At 38.2% G+C, this 21,460-nt stretch overlaps 1 protein-coding gene, 1 non-coding gene and 1 pseudogene across 2 annotated transcripts; all 3 read right to left on the bottom strand.

Annotated features, from left to right (window-relative positions):
• Positions 1 to 1,461: 1,461 nt before the first annotated feature.
• Positions 1,462 to 19,130, bottom strand: LOC142458496 (olfactory receptor 13C4-like; annotated as a pseudogene).
• Positions 2,844 to 2,976, bottom strand: LOC142460554 (small nucleolar RNA SNORA42/SNORA80 family). The gene has a single exon (XR_012786737.1). It is a non-coding gene; the product is annotated as a small nucleolar RNA SNORA42/SNORA80 family (small nucleolar RNA).
• A 1,117-nt stretch (positions 19,131 to 20,247) lies between the features above and the next one.
• On the bottom strand, positions 20,248 to 21,189 carry LOC142458495 (olfactory receptor 13C3-like). Its single transcript, XM_075559513.1, has one exon. The coding sequence runs from the start codon at positions 21,187 to 21,189 to the stop codon at positions 20,248 to 20,250; it is 942 nt and encodes a 313-aa protein (XP_075415628.1).
• Between the last annotated feature and the right edge of the window lie 271 nt (positions 21,190 to 21,460).

The raw sequence follows: 21,460 nt of genomic DNA, 5'->3' as shown, positions 1-21,460 counted from the left end.
AATAATTTATAAATTATCAAGGGCTCATGAGGGAGGGGGAGCGGGGAGGGAGGGGGAAAAAAGAGGACCTGATGCCAAGGGCTTAAGTGGAGAGCAAATGCTTTGAAAATGATGAGGGCAAAGAATGTACAGATGTGCTTTATACAATTGATGTATGTATGGACAGTGATAAGAGTTGTATGAGTTCCTAGTAAAATGTTTAAAAAAAAAGATGATAGATCAGGGACTCCTCCAGCCTCAATTGATCTACTAAGTGTGAATTTAAGAATTCAAAACTTGATGATGGCGACATATGTACAAATTGCTGGATACAATTGATGTATAGATTGTTAGAAGAGCTGTAAGAGCCCCAAATAAAATGAATTATTTTTTTTTAAAAAGTAATGTCTTTCAAGATGGGTGCATAATCAAATATGGTGAAGAAAGCTGATGATTTCCAGCTATCAAAAGAAATAGTGTCTGGGGTCTTAAAGGCTTGATGTTAAACAAGTGACCATCTAACAGAGAAGCAACAAGCCCACATGGAAGAGGCACACCAGTCTGTGTGATCATGAGATATTGACGGGATTGGCTAACAGGCATCAAGAATATTCAAAACAACAACAAAACATATTGATGAGAACTAGGTGGGTCGGAGCAGAGACCCAAAACTCATCTGCGGACAATAGCACAAGTGTCTCACAGAAGTGTCACAAGGACGGACTGAGTCAACCAGGGTGCAGTATAGCACTGATGAAACATACATTATTCCTCTGGTTCTTTGAGGCTTTCTTACCCTCCACCATCATGACCCTAGTCCTGCCTTTCAGTTCTGGTAGAACAGAGCATATACAAAGCTACAGATAACAGCTCACAACACCTGGAATCCAAGTCAGATAAAACCCTGAGGAACAGAAACGGGAGTAATGATACCAGGAGGGTAGGGTAACAGTGGTGAGAAGAGGAGAGAAAGGGGGAACCAACTGCAAAGATTGGCACATCACCCACCCACCCCACCCCAGGAGCACAAACAATAGAAACATGGGTGAAAGGAGTCAGCAGTTAGTGTAAGAGATGAAAACAACAATAATTTATAATTTATCAAGGGTTCATGAGGGTGGGAAGGTGGGGAAGGAAGGAAAAACGAGGAACTTATACCAAGGACTCAAGTAGAAAGTAAATGTTTGAAAATGATGGTGACAACATATGAATAAATATGCTTGACATAATGGATGTATGGATTGTTTATAAGAGTTGTAAGGGCCCCCAATAAAATGATCTTTTTAAAAAAAGTAATGTCTTTAAAGTCATTACTTTAAATGTCTTTAAATCCCTGGATCATTATTTTCTGCTCCTCTGTCTAGCATAATGTACTTGTACCAGTCACTTCTCTGGTCCACACCACACATCCCACCTGTACCAATGATGATCCCATCTGTCACCAATTTTGTTTTTGTGATGTTTTTCTTCGACTTTCTATGTCTATTTTAAAGCTCTGTGTCTCATACCCCAAAAGAAAGAAGGAAGAAAATTAAGGCGGGGGTGCACTAGTGGAGAGTTTGACTTTTTAAAAAGTCTTTGGATTTGGGGGTTCATTTATATGAAGAGAAATTTCCCATAAAGTCACCTTTGTCATGTGGGCCGAGCAGGTAGGAAAATCCTTTTTCATTCCTGCAGCTGAATTCGTCCTCAGCACAGAAGAGAGGAGGAAATATCGGGTAAACAAATCAGCAATAATGGAGAAAACACAAATAATACATTGCCCAGCATGATAGCAATCTCATTCATGGAAATAGCTGCTCAAGGCAGCTGTACAGTGGCCAATATTTCATTCAAAATGATTACCAGCATTTTTCCCTCAGAAGGGCAACTGGATTGCAAGAACAGCTTCTGCCAATGAGTTGAGAATGCCTAATTTCCAGGAGGCAGCAGCCATGAATACACAGCGCCTTGTTCATGAGGATGGGGTGTCTGAGAGGGTGGCGGGTGGCCACACATAGCGGTCAAGTGCCATCACTGATAGGAGCACCCACTCCATGGTCTCCTTACTGTAATAGAAAGACATTGTAGTGAGGAAATGGTTATTTTTCTGATACGACATGTATCAGCATTATGGGAAAAAAAGAGGGCGTGTACCAAATGTCTAGGAAGGAAAGATTGCCAAGAAAGAAATACACATGGATGTGTGGAGGTGGTAATCCAGGAGCACTGAAACGACCAATGTAAGGCTCCCTAGGAGTAAGACCAGGTCCACCAACAAACACTTCGCAGAAAAGATTTGTTCCGCTTTGCTGTTCTTACAAAGTCCCTGCGGAATAATTAAATCTCAAGTATCCAAGTTGTCCTTTCCATTATCCAGAAAAGTAAACCACATGTGAGTTTAATGTCTCCGCATGGGAAAGGTGGCCTATCATATGGCAGGCGGGACAAGTGTGTCAGTACCTAAAATACTCGGGTAACTATGAAGTTGGCTTCTGAGATTCTTCCTTTAAGTTACGCAGATCATAAGGCATTGGATTGCAGATACATAATCATTACATGCCTAGCTTCTTTAAAATGCAGATATCTATATTTCATTTCGTGGATTTGTGACACACAAATTCTGAGGCGTGGAAGAGCGATTTGCCTAACTTTGAAAATCAATATGAAGAATTTGTTATTTATTTCAACAAATATTTCTTTATTTGACTTTATGCTATATCAATTATTAGCAGTAAAATTTGTATAGGTTACTATATTTTATCATTTGGTTATATATAGGTTATATATTTATATATATATTTAACCTATATTTATATAGGTTACTATATAGTTATCATTTGTTTTATAATATAGAAATGTTCCTAAACATTACACATTTTTTTCACTGTGCAACCCACTTCAGTGCCTGAAGCCCACGGGGTAAAGCCAGGCAATGGTTCGGGGTGACGGTTTGTTTTCGCATGGGACACTGTGAGAGGCCCATGGATCAGACCAGTCACAAATCCAAACCCATGCACAACATTACACTTTATCACCACTATACTATTGTGAGAAAAAGAAGTTAGAGAGATTTAAATTTATTTCCAGGAATTTTGAGTAAGTTAGCTACTATTTAAATATATATTTTTTCAAATTTTATGTGTCCTGGTTTTTTTCACTACCTTCACAGCCGTCCAAACATCACAAAGTTGAGCAAGGAGTGAGAATCAGACAGCCTTTTTAAAAAAAAAAAAATGCTTTCCAGGTAATCCCAATGTGCAACTCAGGGAACAAATTATTCATTTTGCAGAGTACTTCTCAAACTTTTTATGCAAATGAAACACCTAAGGATATTTAAAAATCACATAATCTGATTCAGTGCATAGGACCCGGTGGCTAAGATTTGCATTTACTAATTGTCCTAGGTCCTGCTGGTGCTGCTGTCTACCGAACATGCAGAGTGAGCAAGGCCTCGTCAACTACATTTTTCTAGCACCAGAGAAAGCAGAGAGTTATTAGACAGAAGACAATGGGAAACAGAACATTCCAGTGAAACTGGACTGGAAGACTTCTGGGTGATTATTGCCAATGTTCTTTAGACTTTAAATATCCAAGAAATCATATCGCACAAAGAAGGTTCTATTTTGTACTGGTGTCCATATAAAAATCACTCCTCTTCCACTTGTTAATTTGTATAATGGCCATTTTCTTAAAATATTGCATCCTCTCAAAAGCCTCATCCTGCACCAAATATCATGAATCAATTTGAATAAAAAATTTAAAGAGTAATTATTAGCAACGGATTTCTTGTTTATAGTATTTGAATTACACAATGTCTTTTAAAAATGGCTCTGCATCCACATGCCTCTTTTGTTTTTGTGTTTTAAAACACAGCTACAAAATATATCCCTAAAGAAATAAATCAATTTTGAGTCAATTGGATGAGTTGATACTTAGCACTTTCAAACAATGGCAATGTTTATGTGGCATACAACATGCCATGTGGTAGTCATTTGCCTAAAATTATGCTGCTCTCTCTTGGAAATCCAATTTACAGTGAACAGATAACATAGGGTACAAAAAGGCTTATATTTCTATCATTTATGGAAAGTATGGTTTTCCTCTAAGTCATACTGTGTTCAATTTTGTAAACATACATTAAGGGTTAGAGATATTTGTGTGACATAGGATTTACTTCTGTTGGATATTGTTTGAAAGTGGACTACAGATATACATTCATGTGTCAATCTACTTTAACACTGCCAATAAACTTTTAATACAGGCTTTAAAAGAGTTACAACAATTTGTAATGAAATTTGGTACAGAAAAAAACATAGTAAAGCAACTATTTTTTAGGAGTGTCTATTAGAAGCAGAATCCTATACAAAAATTACCATATATACTTGTGTATAAGCGGAGTTTTTCAGCACAAAAAATGTGCTGAAAAACCTAGGGTTTGGCTTATACACAGGTTAGTGGTACCCCAGCGAGGTGTAACATCTGTCTGCTGTCTCGCGGGTGATTGCCGTTTCTCCGCTGTTCATTCAAAGCCCCACTGACACTGCAGGGCTTTGAATGTTTGTTTACTCACATCTAACCAATCAGAGCCGTCCTATGACAGACGGCTCCAGGCTCCAATTCCCAAAAGCACCCGTAGTGATTCACTTACGCCACAACTGAACTGGTAAGGATGTGTCTGTGGCTGCGCTCCGCCTCTCCCCTCTTGTCTCTGTGTTAATTCACATCCTGCATTTCCCACCCTCGGCTTATACTCGAGTCAATCAGTTTTTCCGGTTTCCCAGGTAATAATTAGGTTCCTCGGCATATACTCGGTTCGGCTTGTATTCAAGTATATCTAGTAGGTCATGAACCTTAGACCAGTCAACCTGCTCTCGTCTTTTCTCTTTCCTGTAAACCAAGTCCACAGGTGTCAATGGCCAAACTCAACCCGTCTCTTTATTGCTGCATTTCTCCCACTTCCACTCAACAAGTAGATCCAGGAGATCACCTAACAAGCATTTCAGCCTGCTCACAGGCTCCCTTTAACATTCAGTTCCAGAGAGGAGTTTTCTTCAACTTTTTCCAGCTTCTGGCAGACTACTGGTTCCTGAATACTCCAAAGCACTGGGTGGGGCATATATTTTCAAAGCTTTCTTTGCAGGCGTGGCCTAAACCCATCTAAAGATCAAATTTTAATGGCTCAAAGCAAGTGGGCTTATAAACTTTCTATTTTCCTACTTCCCATTTTTTCCCCACAAAACAACTGAGTAAAGTGTGCCTTTATCTGACCTCTGGATAGACAATGAAAAACTACCATGAGGGAGAGGTCAAACAAACATCTACTCTCCATCTTATGATTTGTTTCTCCAGTACCTTACTCCCAAGCTACCATAATGTGTTAGTCTGGGAACTTTAGAGAAACAAATCCACAGAAACTCATGTATAAGAAAGAGTTTTATATAAAGGTTAAGTGCGCATCTAGAAAGCATTCCAACCCAGTGCTGCCCAAGCCTACAAGTCCAACATTAATCCGTTAACCCATATGTCCAACACCAATCCACAAAGTCCTCCTACATCTTACAAAACAGACACAATAGTGCTGACTGTAGGAGTCGGTAAATATGTAAAAATCTCAGCGCTGACAGGGGTCTCCACAGGGGTGCTCCAGAACCCAAGGCTGCATCACGGTAGCTCCATGCAGCTTTTCCTCAGGGATGTCTTGCAGGAAGTGAGCCTTGCAAGCTAAAGCAGAGAACTTGCTAAGGCAGCTACACCCTGGTCCAGCCATCACAAAGCAAGATACCGAGAACTAGGAAGGCGAGGCTCACCGAACCATTTATCTCTCCGCCCTTCAATTAACCCCACATGTGTTTATTGGCAGGTTGGCACAATAGACTAGCTACCTCAGTTAATAAAACTGTCATTCTAGCATTTGTCCTTCCTGAAAATTACTTGATCATATGGTGTATTCTTGTGCATAATCATTGCCTGGTACTTAGTGAGTGCTTTTATATACTGTCAACGTAGGATACTAGGGGAAAATTCTCAAAATTCAAAATATGATAAATAAACCCTGTTGTATCTCAGCCTACACAAATGAAAAATTATATAAAAGTATTTCTAGAAGACGTGTTTGTCATCTGGATTACATGCGGGTTAGTGGATTGGTGGATGCTTCCGCTTTGGTTTCCACTCACAGTGACGCTGCCTGCACCCTCCTCACCATCGCTAGGTTTGGGTACACAGACCACATCAACATTATAAGTTCTGTTTCCATAAATCAAGTCAAAGGAACCTCACAATTATGTTCATACTAGTACATTATTAAGTGAACAGTAGCATTATGAAAAAGTTTGGAATGTTGTGAGAATTATCAAAATTTTCACATGAACATGAAATGAACACATACTCTTTGAAAACTGGCATGAAAAGACTTTATCAATCTAGGGCTATCTGCGGGGAAATATATTAAAATGTGCAAAAAATGAAGTATGCCTGCATTAGACTTTTGTAATTGCTTGACTTTGTAATTGGTTCACTTATTTTAGGGTTTATTTGAATCTGAAGCACTATTTTATCATTAAATTTTTTATTTTTAGGAAGGGAATTTATAATAATTTATATTGCATTTCAAACTCTAAATACATATTTTATTACTCCTACATAATTCATAAAGTTTTTATATGTTCATTTGTATTTTAAAGCATATATTTTATAGTTTACATGAACTTTTACTTACTTTGTTGACTAATGCTTTTATATTTTTAGTGAATTGATCTATTTTCTAGTTGTTAAATACTTACAGGGTTCAAAATGTGGAAAATTTGCAGTGCTTTTTAATTTTCTTTTTTCTTTCTTTATTTATAAATCATTTTATTGGGGGTTCTTACAGATCTTATAATAATCCATACATGCATTGTGTCAAGCACATTAGTACATATGTTGCCATCATCCTTTACAAAATATTTTCTTTCTACTTGGGCACTTGGTATCATTTTTTTCCCTCTTTCTCCCATCCTCCCATCCTCATGAACCCTTGAAAAATTATAAATTATTATTAATTCCATATCTTACACCATCTGATTAATTCCTTCACCCATGTTTCTATTGTTTGTTTCTGGGGGGGGCAGGGATGGGGGCAGTTATATGTTGATCATTGTGATTGATTCCCCCTTTCTTCCCTTACTTCCCCCTCCCTATTTTATTGTTGTTCCTGAGGAGTTTATCTGTCCTGAAGTCCATGTGTCAAGAGCTCTTTTCTGTACCAGTGTACATGCTCTCGCCTAGTCAAATATGTAAGGTAGAACTGGGGTTATGATAGTGGGGGGAGGAAACATTAAAGAACCAGAGGAAGGTTGTATGTTTCTTCAGTGCCATACTGTACCCTACCTGGATCGTCCCTTACTGTGACCCTTCTGTGAGGAGATATCCAGCTGTCTACACTTGGGATTTGTCTACAGATGTCTAAATATGTACATTGGGTCTCTATTCTGAACCCCCTCTTTCATATCCATATAATTGTTTGTTTGGAGTTTTCTGATGCCTGATACCTGATCCTGTCAATACCTCATGATCACACAGGCTGGTGGGCTTCTTCCATATGGGCTTTGTTGCTTCTCAGCCAGATGGCTGCTTATTTAACTTCAAGGCTTTAAGTCCCAGATGCTTGATCTTTTAATAGCCGGGCACCATCAGCTTTCTTCACCATATTTGCTTATGCACCCATTTTGTCTTCAGCGATTGTGTCAGGAGGGTGAGCATCACAGAATGCCAGGACATTAAATACAGTGCTCTTGCCTTTAGTGAGTAATTGAGTAGAAGCCTGATGTCCATCTGCTTACTTTAATACTTTACATGTAAATATGCTTACATCGTCCTATAACCCTGTAGTTATATAAAATATATTTACATGTTTGTGCTTGTATTTAGACCTCTACAAATGTCTCATGCCTCTTAGTTCTTTCCTCTATTTCCGTTCACTTTCCTCTTTTTCCACTACCATGTTTGACCTTCATTCGGCAACATTGCACTTGATCAAACCCCACTAGGCATTCTATGTCCTCCCCATGATTTTATTTTTTCAATGAGCATTTTGAAGCTGTCTTATATTTTCCAGTGAAACGTGACTTCCATTTGTAAGCTATGATTCAGAGCATAAGTTTTACTATAACTAGAATACAACTATATAGATGTTCATTCAACATTTTTGTTTAAATAATTTGAAATTAATATATCTATTTAAGTTTATGGAACATTCATTTCTATTTTTTCCATATGTGTTCTGAGTCATCTAGATTTATTCTTAAGACCAAAAAAAAAGATCTTGCACATACATAACATCTCAAAATGAATGGAGATAAAGTTAGCAAATTATCAAGGAAATTAAATGATGCTGCATTTAAATCTATTATTCAATTCATAATACCTGGGACTTTATATAATTCTGGCATTGATTCTAGCTTTAGTAATTATTATTTGATGAACAGGCTCTCACTTTGAAGTACGCATTCATCTTTCTTTTGGTAAATATCTTATGAATTACAAAACTTATATTTTATATGAATTTTGCTTGGGGAACACTTGCCCTGGGTTCTCAAAATTACATTGGAAGCAGAATTTTATTTCACTTTCAAATTTTGGTACCACTTTGATATTTTCCTCCAACTTCCATCTTAATTGAGTTTGTGAAATGCTGTCCCCTCATGCACCAAGAAATTTCTCCATTTCACAGGTCTCTCACTATAATTTTAAATTGCTTTGGGATTTGGGGAACAATTACAATAAACTTTGAATCACAAATATTTGCTCATCTACATCTGTTTAATCTGGCATTATTTCTTGATTTCAACCTTAATTTGCAATGCTTTCATACATATTTATAACAGAGTTCAATTTAATGAAAACAATCACATATTCTATAAATACTTGCCTGTATTTTACATGTACGCATTTACAGGCAATTTCCAAGTTAGGAATGAGATTTCTTCCTATTTAAGTTATTTTTTTTAACCTTACTTTAGTGCAAGAAAAGATTTGCAACATGTTAAATGATTTGAAAGTTGTATGTGAAGCAAGTGAAGTTGGTTATAATGAAGAATTTATTAGGAGATGGATTGGCTAATTACTTCAAAATGAAGGCACTACTTAATATGGAAGGAGTATGGGTTCTCTGTAAGTTCGATATTCATGAATCAGAGACTTGCTGTATTTGCTCCTGCAGATCAATGTGTGTGATGTGAATATTTATATATGGATATATAGTCTACACAATGGCGGGGTGTCAATCAGGAGATTAAAAAGCCTGCATTTAATAGTATGTTGTTGAAACAGGGTGCTGCCATTATATTTAAATACAAAGAAGCTACACGGTATGGGACTACCAGTGCCCTTTCTATTGTTCTTTTCCTGGCCACTGCTTTCTTGGGGGAGGGTGGGGGGGAGAAAGAGGTAATTGATACAAGGATCAACCAATGGCCGTCTCCCAGGGGGATGAGTAACAGAAAAGTGGGTAAGGGGTGATGCAGGATGATGTAAGATATGGAAATAATAATGTATAACTTATCAAGGGCTCATGATTGCGGGAGGGGAGAGCGGGGAGGGGGAAGAAATGAGCTGATATCAGGGGCTCAAGTGGGAAGAGAATGCTTTGAAAATGATGATGACGGCATATGTGCAAAGGTGCTTCAGACACTGGATGACTGTATGGATTGTGATGAATATAAGAGCCTGCAATAAAAGTAGTTTAAAAATAAGGGTATAAATTAATCCATTAGCACTAGCAAGAAAAAAGTATCATTCTTTTTAAATAGAAATTACAATAATCAACACCTCATACATTGGTGTAAAACTACTGAAATATATCTTAAGCATATGAAACACAGCATACAAGTAATTGCCAAATGTACACTCAGCAGCTTTCAGGGAATTTGTAGAGACTCTGAAACAGATGAGTAATCGTGAAGTCAATATGTACATCTTATCTCCTTTTTTTCACACTTGTCTCATCAGTTAACAAAATTGGGGTAATGACTTTGGACGAAGCTAATGGAGCCTTCTTGAGGGAGAGACTGAAGTTGTATTGGTCTTAACATTTTGGGACAGGTGAGCAAATCACACCAAAGGCGTAAGTGCTGTTTGGGAAAACTTTTGCTGGAAAAACATCCACACATCATTAAAACAATATTTCATTGAAACTTTCCTACCTGGTGGCCTACCTGGTGGCTGCTAATGCCAAACTATCCAAAAGCACATTAATGTTGTAATGTGACCCTAGAAGCTAGAGTATTTTTCTCAGTAGGGAAAGAGATATAGAGACAGAGACATTGGAGAGATAAAGAGAGAATAGTGTGAATTTTTATTAAGTGAATTAGCAACGTTTGAAAGACAAGGATTTTTTAAATAGAGCTTTAAAGGATTAATAATATTATACTAGGCTATGGAATGAGTAGCACACCTTTTTGCTTTAGTTTTGTGAGTGGAATACTTTTGTTAGCAAATTCACAGCAAGGAAAAGGAGGAGAGGAATGTTCAGGAATATTGACTGGAATTCACTTAAGTGATGGAAAGGGGAAGGCCTCACTTCCTCAGATGCTCAGAGGGTTGCAGTAGAGGCCCAGCTTGGGCCTTATTCTTTATCATAAGGAAAAGCAGTGAAGATTTTTGCATATTCTTGTGGCACAATCAGACTGATATTGTATTAATTGAAAGACTGACTTAGCCTTTCATAGTATAGAAGATAGGTTGGCAATTGCGAGGAGAGTTAGGGGACGTGGCAACAATGCCCAGCAGAGGCAGTGATGCCATCACATAAGGCAATGGGAAGGAAAAAATACACACATCAGACATACCTGGGCGTAGGATTAGATTAGGGAATTTCTCAAATATGGACTGGAAGCCATCTGAGATGATACTATTGGTTAGAAGAAAAATCCTCTCATTTAACCATTGTTCAGATAAGGGGATTCATAGGGAGATAGGCAGAGATCTAAACTGATTGACCATTGATGATTAGACATTCAGGTGAAGATACATATTACTAACATTTCAAGTGAGATTAAAAATACAAACATAGATTTGGAGATCTTTTGAACAGATATGAGAATTTAGTATTATTTGTGGTTGATATGATTAAGAAAAAAATTTAGAGCAAATGTCTTTAAAATAGCTGCCTAATATTTTTGTATATTTGTAAAGGACTATGGTACACATATAATTGGGGGAAAAGAATTATACATGAATTCTGGAGTGAAGAATTAAAATTTGTGTTTTCTATACAAGTCAAATGACCATAGGTAATTTATTAAATATCCAAATTTAATCTTTGTTCCCTAAAATAAGAATGATGAAAAATATCACAAACTTCTAAGAAAAAGTAAATAAATAATATAGGAATAAACGTTTCTAGAATGGCTCTTGGCTGTTAATAAGTAATCAGTCTTTTTCTCTACTGGAAAAGTAGTCATCTATATTTGGGATCATTTTAAGGAACTAGTTCTATCTCACAAAGCTCTGTTTCACCTGATTGTTGCTTGATGGTGCTGGAAAGTCAGCTCACGCTGACAGGAGTAGAGGGAAGAGGGCCAACTGGCTCTTCTTGGAAAAGTGTCAGTGGACCTCATTGCCTTAAGTAGTAGGTACTCTTTGACAAAGAGGGAAGTAGATCAACTAGCACTGCCTTTTTCTGCCTCACTGCTTCCTGGTAGAAGCAAAAGGCTGGTTTTCTGCTCTGCACCACCCTCATAGGGGGCTCACAATGTCTGATCCCACTGGGCAGGGAGTTCAGCTCCCGGCTCAGTCTCTGACAATTGCAGTGAAGAGGGGGTAACTTCCCCCCGCCCCTGTTGTTTGACTAGAGTAGGGTGGGAATTGTTTAAAATATTTTCTATTTTGCTAGGAAATCTTTTTCCTGGTATTTTGGCTAGAGGTTTCCCCTGGGTCCTATGTTATTTGTTCCTATTGGCATTGCCAGACTGCAAAGTTGTGCCATGCCCAGTCTTGGACGCATGGGAAGCAAAAAAATAAAACCTGAGAAAATAAATATCATCTTCTTACTGAGGTCCTGAGGTCACTAGTCAGAACTGCTATGCGTATTTTGCTATGTTCATCATTTTCTGTTTGTAAGTAGGAAGAATTTCTAAGAATAAAATGACATCATTATGATCAGAAACAAAGGTGTCTTCATATTTTGAATTTTAATTGATAGTTTTCAACCCCTCACAGATTAGTTGTTGTATTATGGTGACATGTGTGTTGAGATGCTGAAGTATGCTTCTAATATTCCAAATGTAACCCCGTCACCATAGTGGATAGTTTGGAGCGGAGGTTTCAGGTAAAGACAGACAAGAAAGAAGAAATAGGTGGATCACATCTGAGAGCTGAACCACTAAAAACTATTAATAGCAGCGGAACATTGTATGTCATAGTGCACAAAAATGAGCCCCTCAAGTTAGAAGGCGCTCAAAAACAACTAGGGAAGAGCTGCTACCTCAAAGTAGAATCGACTTTAATGACATGAATGGAGCAAGGTATTCCGGATGTTTGTTTGCTGATAAAGGCATGATTTAAAATAAGAAGAGACAATTAAAAACACCCCTTATTAACCAGTAGGTGTGTGTATTACATCTGAACTCCTCAAAGCAAGACCAATAAAAAACATCCTGATAAAGGAAGAAAAGATGGAAACCGTCAAGATTTCCATTTTGCTTGGCCACACAATCAACACTCCTGGAAGAAGCAGTCAAGAAATCAAATGCTGTATTATACCGGGCAAGCCCACTGCAAAGAGAGATTGTCCTCTTTCAAGTGTCAGAGCAGAGATGTCATTCTGAGGAGTAAGATGTGCCTGACAAAGTCTTGATCCGTTTCATGGCTTCTTATGGATGTGAAAGCTAGACAAGGAATAAAGAAGATTGGGAAACATTGAATGCATTTGAATGGAAAAGAATGTGGAATTTACTATGGACTGTTAAACAAACAAACAAATTTATTTTAGAAGATATTTTAGAAGAAGTACAACCAGAAAACCCCTTAGAGGCAGAAACAGTTATACTCTGCTCTCAGGTGGGACCAGTCCCTGGAAAAGGACATCTTACTTGGCAAACTAGAGGCCTGTTCAACAAGATGGATTGACTCAGTAGTTCAACTACAAACGTGTTCAGACACAACAATTGTGAAGATGGCATAAGGTTGGGGAGAGTTTTATTTATTTCAGGTTGTTATGAATCAGAACTGACTTGAGGGGACCTAATATCAACAACATCAATGGATACAATAATTGTTTGTTTTGGATATTTATAAATAATATCAGCCATACATATATTATAATTAGTATAAACTAGTAGGATATCACTTCTTAAAAAATAGAATTGAAGCTATATTTTGAGTCTCATATTTGTGCTATAAATGTCACGCATTTTACTTAAATATAGGTTTTAACTCAATAGTGTATGGTTATCTTTGCTATTTCAGTACCTTAAGTATTTACAATGAGAGAAAACAGTATTTATGTTTTCTCAAATTTTCTACTGGTCAGCCAATTTATAGGGAATGAAAGAAGAAGGTACAACATGTAGTTAGAAATGTAGGTCAGTACTAGATAAGATTCCTGCCAAGAATAAAAATACAAAGACATTACATTTAATAGATTTCAAAACAGAAGAGACTAAAAATTTGTCTTTTATTTGTTGAATTATCATATGTCTTACTGTGTTAGTTTGGGTACTTAAGAGAAACAAATCCACAGAAACTCATATGTATGAGAGAGTTTTATATAAAGGGTTAGTGCACATCAAGAAAACATCCCAACCCAGTGTTGCCCAAGCTCACAAGTCCAACATTAACCCATATGTCCAACACCAATTCTCAGTCTTCCTCCATCTCACAAAACACACACTATGATGCTGACTGCAGGAGGAAAGCCGAGTTAATGAACGTGTAAGCATCTCAGCACTGGCAGGGGTCCCCACATGGCTACTCCAGCACCCAGGGATGCATCAAGGCAGGTCCATGCGGTTTTTCTCTTTGGGGATATCTTGCAGGAAGTAAGCCTTGCCAGCTGAGGAAGGGAACTGGCTAAGGCAGCTGTACCCTGGACCAACCATCAGAAAGCAAGAGACCTGAGAACTCAAAAGGCGAGGCTCACTGAGCCATTTATCCTTCTGCCCTTCAATTAACCCCACATGTGTTTATCGGCCAGGTTGGCACAATAAACTAACTCACCTACCTTTCTTAGAACAACGTTCTGTTTTGTCGTCACTTGCATGAATCTATTTGCACATTTTATATCCGTTGTTTCTATTTCTTTGTGATGTCACAGTCTTTTCATAAAGTGATTGATGTTAGACTGTCAATATAAAACTATTTTTCATTCTAAAGTTGAACATATTTATTTTTCAATTTAAAACCGTTGCTCATATATGTAAGCTTATTGTGTATATGAACTACAAATGTCAGTTTCTCAGTGTTTCCTCCTGAGCTAATGCCTCCTCATCAGTTTTCTCATTGCCCCATGAACCTCCTTGTTCCTCAAGCTACAGATGATAGGATTGAGCATGGGGTGACTATGCCATAGAAGAGGGTGATCAGTTTGTCAAAAGGAGAGTCTTTGGACTTTGGCTTCATATACATAGAGAATTGTCCCATAAAATACAGTTACCACAGTTATGTGGGCTGAACAGGTCAAAAAAGCTTTTTTCCTTCCTGCAGCTGAATTCCTTCTCAGGACAGTGGACAGGATGAAAAGATAGGGGAAAATAAAAATATCACATTGCCCAGCATGTGAACCAACGATTGCAAAGTAGTACTTTCACAGGACAAAAGGACTATGGATAGAGGAAGAAAACAAACGCTAGAAAACACCTGCTCTTCTGCCATGACCTTTACCCCAAAACGCGCTGGGCGCCAGCATTGCCACTGGAGCAGAGTGTTACAATCAGGCCCAGTGTCCATGTAGAGCCTCTACAGCTCTCCGGGAATGAATGTGTGAGCGTGGGTGTCCTTTGGGCCCAGGGTCTATGATGAAGCTAGTATATTTCAGCTTCCTTTTTTTTCTCTCTCTCATTAGCTTCCCTTGTGTGTTCCCATTATGTCCACCTTCAGGCAGCATACACCTGCCCTCCAAGGTGTGCGGGAGGAGGGCTGGCACCATCCTCGGTGGCATTAGAATGGGCCCAAGTGTTTCGCTGTTCACCTGGCGGGGGTGACAAGCCAGGGAGTAGCCCAGGCTGCTGTTTGCTAGCCCAGAAGTGTGAAGGCTGCTCTACACCATAAAGCGGGCCATCGTTTGGTGGGGAGTCGGCCCAATAAGAATTCACTGCTTTTCCCAGTCTTTTTGTATCAGGTCCACACTTCAAATTTAGGAATCAGCTCCGAGCCCCCTCATCTCTCCTATGTAAGAGATTCATTGCTTCTTTCTCTCTTGTTTTGGACCTTTGATGCAGAGGGTGGATGTAGAATGTTTATCTATACTGCCATCTTTTACCAGAAGCCAGTCCCTGGTATTTTCAATATTCTTTGCCCACACATAGTCCAATATATTACATCTTCTGTTGACTTCTTTATTCGTTGTTCAGCTTTCTTATGCATAGGAGGCTACTGAAAACACCAGGGCTTTTCTCAGGGGCGCCTGTTTCCTCAAAGTGACATGTTGGCCCTTTAGAACACTTTAGAGTGGTCCTGTGCGGTGGATTTGCTCAATATAACCAGTCATCTGTTGTCTTGACTGCTGTTTCCATGAGTGTTGATGGTGGATCCAAGGAAAATGACATCTATGCCCATGCCAGTCATTTCTCATTTACCTGGATGGTATGTACTGGCCTCATTGTGAACATTTTTATTTCCTTTACGTTGATTTATGATCCATCCTGAAGACTTCAGTCTCTGATCTTCATCAATCTCAAGTCCTCTTAGTTTTCACCAAGCAAGGCCACGTCATCTGCATATCACAGTTTGCTTATTAATAAGCCTTAATCTAATTCAGATGTCACGTTCTTCTTACGCTAGTCCAGCTTTCATTATCCATAACAGCCCTGTATGAGAGAGGACTGTCCCTTTGCATTTCCAAGATTTTAAATCTTTATAGAGGAGACGACTCACCGTATATGTACTAATAAAACTATTGTGACAGTATCTTCAGCAGAATTTTATCTGCATGTCATGTTAACGATATTGCCTGATTATTTCCATATTTTGTTGGGTTACTTATATTTGGAGTGGATCCCTTTCAGTTGGTTCACTATGTAACTGGCTTTTAAATTTCTTGGTATTGATTAGTCGGTACTTCCAATGATGCATGTTTTTGAAACATTTCAATTGAATATCCATTACCAATACTAAATTCTCTACATTCTTATTAACAATCTTCTTAAGCATTAAACCCATTCATTGCCATTCAGTCAATTCTGACTCCCAGTGACAGGGTTTCTGAGATGGTAAATCTTTATATGAGAAGATTGCTGTGGTAATTAGTTTATTGTGCCAACTTGACCAATAAACACATGGGTGGAGGGATAAATGACTTGGTGAGCCTTGCCTTTCTAGTTCTTGGGTCTCTTGCTTTCTGATGGTTGGACCAGGGAGCAGCTGCCTTAGCCAGTTGCCTGCTTCAGCTGTCAAGGCTTACTTCCTACAAGATATCGCCAAGGAGAAGCTGCACGGACCTACCCCAATGCAGTCCTGCCTGGGTGCTGAAGCAGCCGTGTGGAGACCCCTGCCAGGGCTGAGATGCTTACACATTCACTGACTCGGCTTTCCTCTTGCAGTTGACATCATTGTGTGTGTTTTGTGAGATGGCGGAGGACTTTGTGGACTGGTGTCAGATATATGGGTTAATGTTGGACTTGTGGGCTTGGGCAGCACTGGTTTGGGATGTTTTTTTTGATGTGCACTTACACTTTGTGTAAAATTCTCTCTCATACATATGAGATTCTGTGGATTTTTTTTTTCGAATGTACCCAGACTCACACACTGGCCCTATTTTTCTCTTGAAGAGGGATTATTGGGTCTGAATAACTGACCTGTGTTCAGCAGCCTCTTATTATACCCACAGAACCACTAGGGTTCCTTAGGTAAACATTCATATTTATCAAATTAACCTGTAGATTTTGCCATGGTAGATACATTGAAAATGTGTTTTATTATTGTCTTATAAAACCCACTGAAGGTGAAGAAAAATTCCAAAGTCACTTGGGTTTATTTGTTTTGAAACTATTATGTTGTCATAGAGTTAGGGCATGTGTCAGGGTAATTTTATATTTTCTGAATGATTCCGATTTTGTTAATAGAGTACCTAGTCTGGAAAGAAATACACGGTCATTTTTCATTTTTAGCTTTGACATTCAGATAGTTTTGGAGGTGTCATGATATATAATAAGTTGGGAAATGTATAAGCAATTATTTTAGCCATTAAGATCAAGGAACTCTATTGCTTGAAACAAAGCATGTGCATATGTATTTATAGATGTGATCTAATTTAATTCCCTCTTTCTGACTTGATATGTGGTACTAACTTTTATTGTGAATCAATTTTCTGTTTCCTATCTACTCTATTGGATATAAGCACCATGATATCCTTGAGTGTCCATTTTTTTACAAGTGTCTAGTTGTGGCTTTGCTCCTTAAAGATATGAAATCTTTCAATCCACTCCTACACTCATCTTGGATACTTAATCTGAAGGGTTTGACAAGAGAATGAGGAGCTAGTAGACCAGCATGGCTGAACTGCCGTCTCACTGTAGGTGCCTATGTTGGGCTCTTGAAGGATTCAATGGGCAAATGTTGAGTGATGCCCCTTGCATCAAAATAATGTGAAAGTAATACAGAGTCACTGAACCAAAGGTTACTTGATATTCAATCATTTGAAGAAGTAGCATATGATCAAGAATAACAGTATTGCAGGAAGATGTCCAAGTTGTAGTTAAACCATGAGAGAAAATGAGGCTTGGAGCTTTAACAGAATGCCATTGGCAATATTTCAACAAACTGATGAGGTGCTGGAAATATTTCCCGATGCATACCAGAAATTTGGAAGAGAGTTACCTGGAAGGGACTGACGGGAAGGGATTCCTGTTTGAGCCCACTTCAAAGAAAGGTTAACCAAGAGGATACAGACATTGCTGATCAAAACATTAAATATCACATGCAAGTAAAACTTTGCTTATGATAATTCAACAATGCCTACAGCAGTACATCTGCAGAAATTCAAGCCAAAATCAGAAGAGTTCATGGAACAAGGGATGTCATTGGGGATGTCAGATGAATTTTGACTGACAGCAGAGAATACCAGAGATAGCTTTACTTATGTTTTATTGATTGTTCAAAGGCATTAAACAGTGTGCAATATAATGGAGACTAAGAGACAGTTGTTCCAATAGGACAAGGGAATACTGCATGCTATAAAATTTAGAAAAGTATGCACATTGATTTTACTTTTCACCAGATATATTGAATCTGGATACTGAGTAAGCAATCATGACTCTATGAAACTAGTCTATATGGAGAGGAGAGCAACATCAGATTTGGAGGATGGCTCATTAACCTTTGAGAAGCAGGTGACACAGCCTTGCTTGTTGAGCATCATAAAGACTTGAAGCACTAATTGGTGTATGCATTAAAACTGAATATGAAGGACACAAAAATCTTCACAGGACCAATAAGCAACAGCCTGATAAAGGAAGAATAGGTTGAAACTGTTAAGGATTGTGTTTTGCTTGCGTTCACAATGAACACTCTACGAAGCAGTATTCAAAAAAATAAATTAGTGCATTGGGCAAAATATACTGCAAAAGACCTCTTTAACATGAAAGGGCAGAGTTGTCACTTGGAGGAGTAAGTGTAGCTGACCAAAGCCATGATGTTTTCTGTTGCCCCATATCCATGTGAAAGGTGAACAATGAATAAAGAATATTGGAACATTATTAATGCTTTGAATAGTGGTGTTGGCAAAGAATATTGAAAGTATCACTGACTGTCAAAAGATCAACTAAATCCTAAAGGAAGTACATCTAGAAGGCTCCTTAGGCGCAAAGGTGGTTATACTGTTTCAGGTACTTCGGATAGGTTATCAGTTGGGACCAATCTTGGAAAAGGACATCATACTTAGCAAAATAGAAAGGTCAGAGTGAAAATGGAATATCCCCAAGAAGATGAATTGAAACTTGCCTGTCATAATCAATGCACTCAAACATGATGGTCATTGAGATCACGGGACAGGGTCCAACACTGTTTTGTGGTATACAGATTGTCTTAACTTAACACTGACTTGATGGCACCTAAGAACAACAAAAATATTGCTTTGGATCTTATAACCAATATTGACCCTAATTATATTATAATATTCTTTGAATTAATATTGTATAAAATATAGGAAACAAAGACTCCACTTGCAGTTCTCTCATATTTTGTGCTATCAATATCTTATATTTTATTTATATATAGCTTGAATTCAACAATGGGTTGCTAACTTTGCTGTTTTGATATATTTTGTCTTTTTAAAAAATTATTTTATTGGGGGCTCTTACATCTCTTGTCACCATCCATCCATCCATCCATCCATCCATCCATCCATCCATCCATCCATCCATCCATTGTGCCAGCCACATTTGTACATATGTTGCCCTCATCATTTTCAAAACATTTTCTTTCTACTTGAGCCCTTCATATCAGCTCCTCATTCCCCCCCCTTTCCTTCCCTAACCTACCTATGAACCCTTGATAATTTATGTACCAACATATAATCCCAGGGGGATGAACAACAGAAAAATGGGTAAAGGGGGACATCGGTCAATGTAAGACATGAAAAAAATTATGGTATGTCTTCACAAATTAAGAAAATAATAATTTTTTACTTCCTCACACTTTCTACTTTTCTTCCTGTGGTGGGTGGTTATGTAGGAAGTGAAAAATAGTAAGATAAAATACATATCTAGAAATGCAGGGCTGGACTAGATAAGGTTCTTGGAAAGAATAAACACGCAAAAACATTGAATTAAGTAGATTTCCAAACAAACTAGGTTGAATAGGTGTGTTTTATTTGTTGAATAGATGTGTGCTAGATTTAGTTTGAAAGGTTTACGTGTATTTTTTGCTTGGTTCTATAAATATACTTAAACCTTTTACACCATTGTCTCTGCATTTTGGTTAGATCATAGTCCTTTTCATAAAATGATAAAGTTAGACTGCTGATGGAAAATATTATTGATCCCCAAAGTCCATTATTACATCTATTGCCTTAATTTCATCTGTGTTCATAATTAAAACTATTGCTTAAAATATGTAAGCTTATTTGGTACATGGACTCAAAGTGCCCGTGCCTCAGTGTTTCCTCCTGAGCCAATGCCTCCTCATCAGTTTTCTCATTGCCCCGTGAACCTCCTTGTTCCTCAAGCTATAGATGATAGGATTGAGCATGGGGGTGACTATGCCATAGAAGAGGGTGATCAGTTTGTCAAAAGCAGAGTCTTTGGACTTCGGCTTCATATACATAAAGAGAATTGTCCCATAAAATACAGTTACCACAGTGATATGCGCTGAACAGGTTGAAAAAGCTTTTTTCCTTCCTGCAGCTGAATTCATTCTCAGGACAGTGGACAGGATGAAAAGATAGGATATACAAATCAGCAGCAATGGGGCAAACAAAAAGATCACATTGCCCAGCATGATAGCTATCTCATTCATAGAAATATCTGCACAAGCCAGCTTGACAAAGGCCAATATTTCACAAACAAAATGATTGATGACATTTTTCCCACAGAAGGGCAACCGGGTTGCAAGAACCGTTTCTGTCAATGAGTTGAGGAAACCCAATCCCCAGGAGACAGCAGCCATCTGAATACACAGCGCCTTGTTCATGAGGATGGGGTATCTGAGAGGGTTGCAGATGGCCACGTAGCGGTCAAATGCCATCACTGCTAGGAGCACACACTCTGTGGACCCCATAGTGTAAGAGACAGACATTTGCATAACACAGCTAGTGAAGGAGATGGTTTTTTTCTCTGACAAGAAATGTATCAGCATTGTGGGAATAAAAGAGGATGTGTACCAAATGTCTAGGAAGGAAAGATTGCCAAGAAAGAAATACATGGGTGTGTGGAGGTTGGAATCCAGGATTATTAAAATGATCAAGGTACTGTTTCCCAGGAGGATTACCAGGTACATCAACAGACACATCACAAAAAGTATTTTTTCAGCCTTTGGGTACTCAGAAAGTCCCTGCAGAATGAATTCAATCTCAATTGTCCAGTTGGTCTTTTCCATTTTCCTTCTTTTTATACCTGAAACAATCCAGAAAAGTAAGCTTAATGTCTCTGTACATAAGAAGTATCATAACACATGGTACTTGCCTTTTCAAGTAAGAGGTATTTGGGGCAGCAAGCGTGTCACCATTAGATGGTGCCTGGTAACAGCCATGAAGTTAGCTTTGGAGATGCCACTTTGAGGACACATAGCTCATAAAGCACGGGATTGCAGATACATAAAAATTGCTTACCTAAGTTTTTCAGACTGCAGATTTCTATATTTCATTCTC

This window comes from Tenrec ecaudatus, chromosome 10, assembly GCF_050624435.1.
Source record: "Tenrec ecaudatus isolate mTenEca1 chromosome 10, mTenEca1.hap1, whole genome shotgun sequence".
In the NCBI taxonomy this organism is placed as follows: Eukaryota; Metazoa; Chordata; class Mammalia; order Afrosoricida; family Tenrecidae; genus Tenrec; species Tenrec ecaudatus.
Note: the sequence above shows the minus strand (reverse complement) of the source record. Positions and strands in the feature narration are given on the sequence as shown.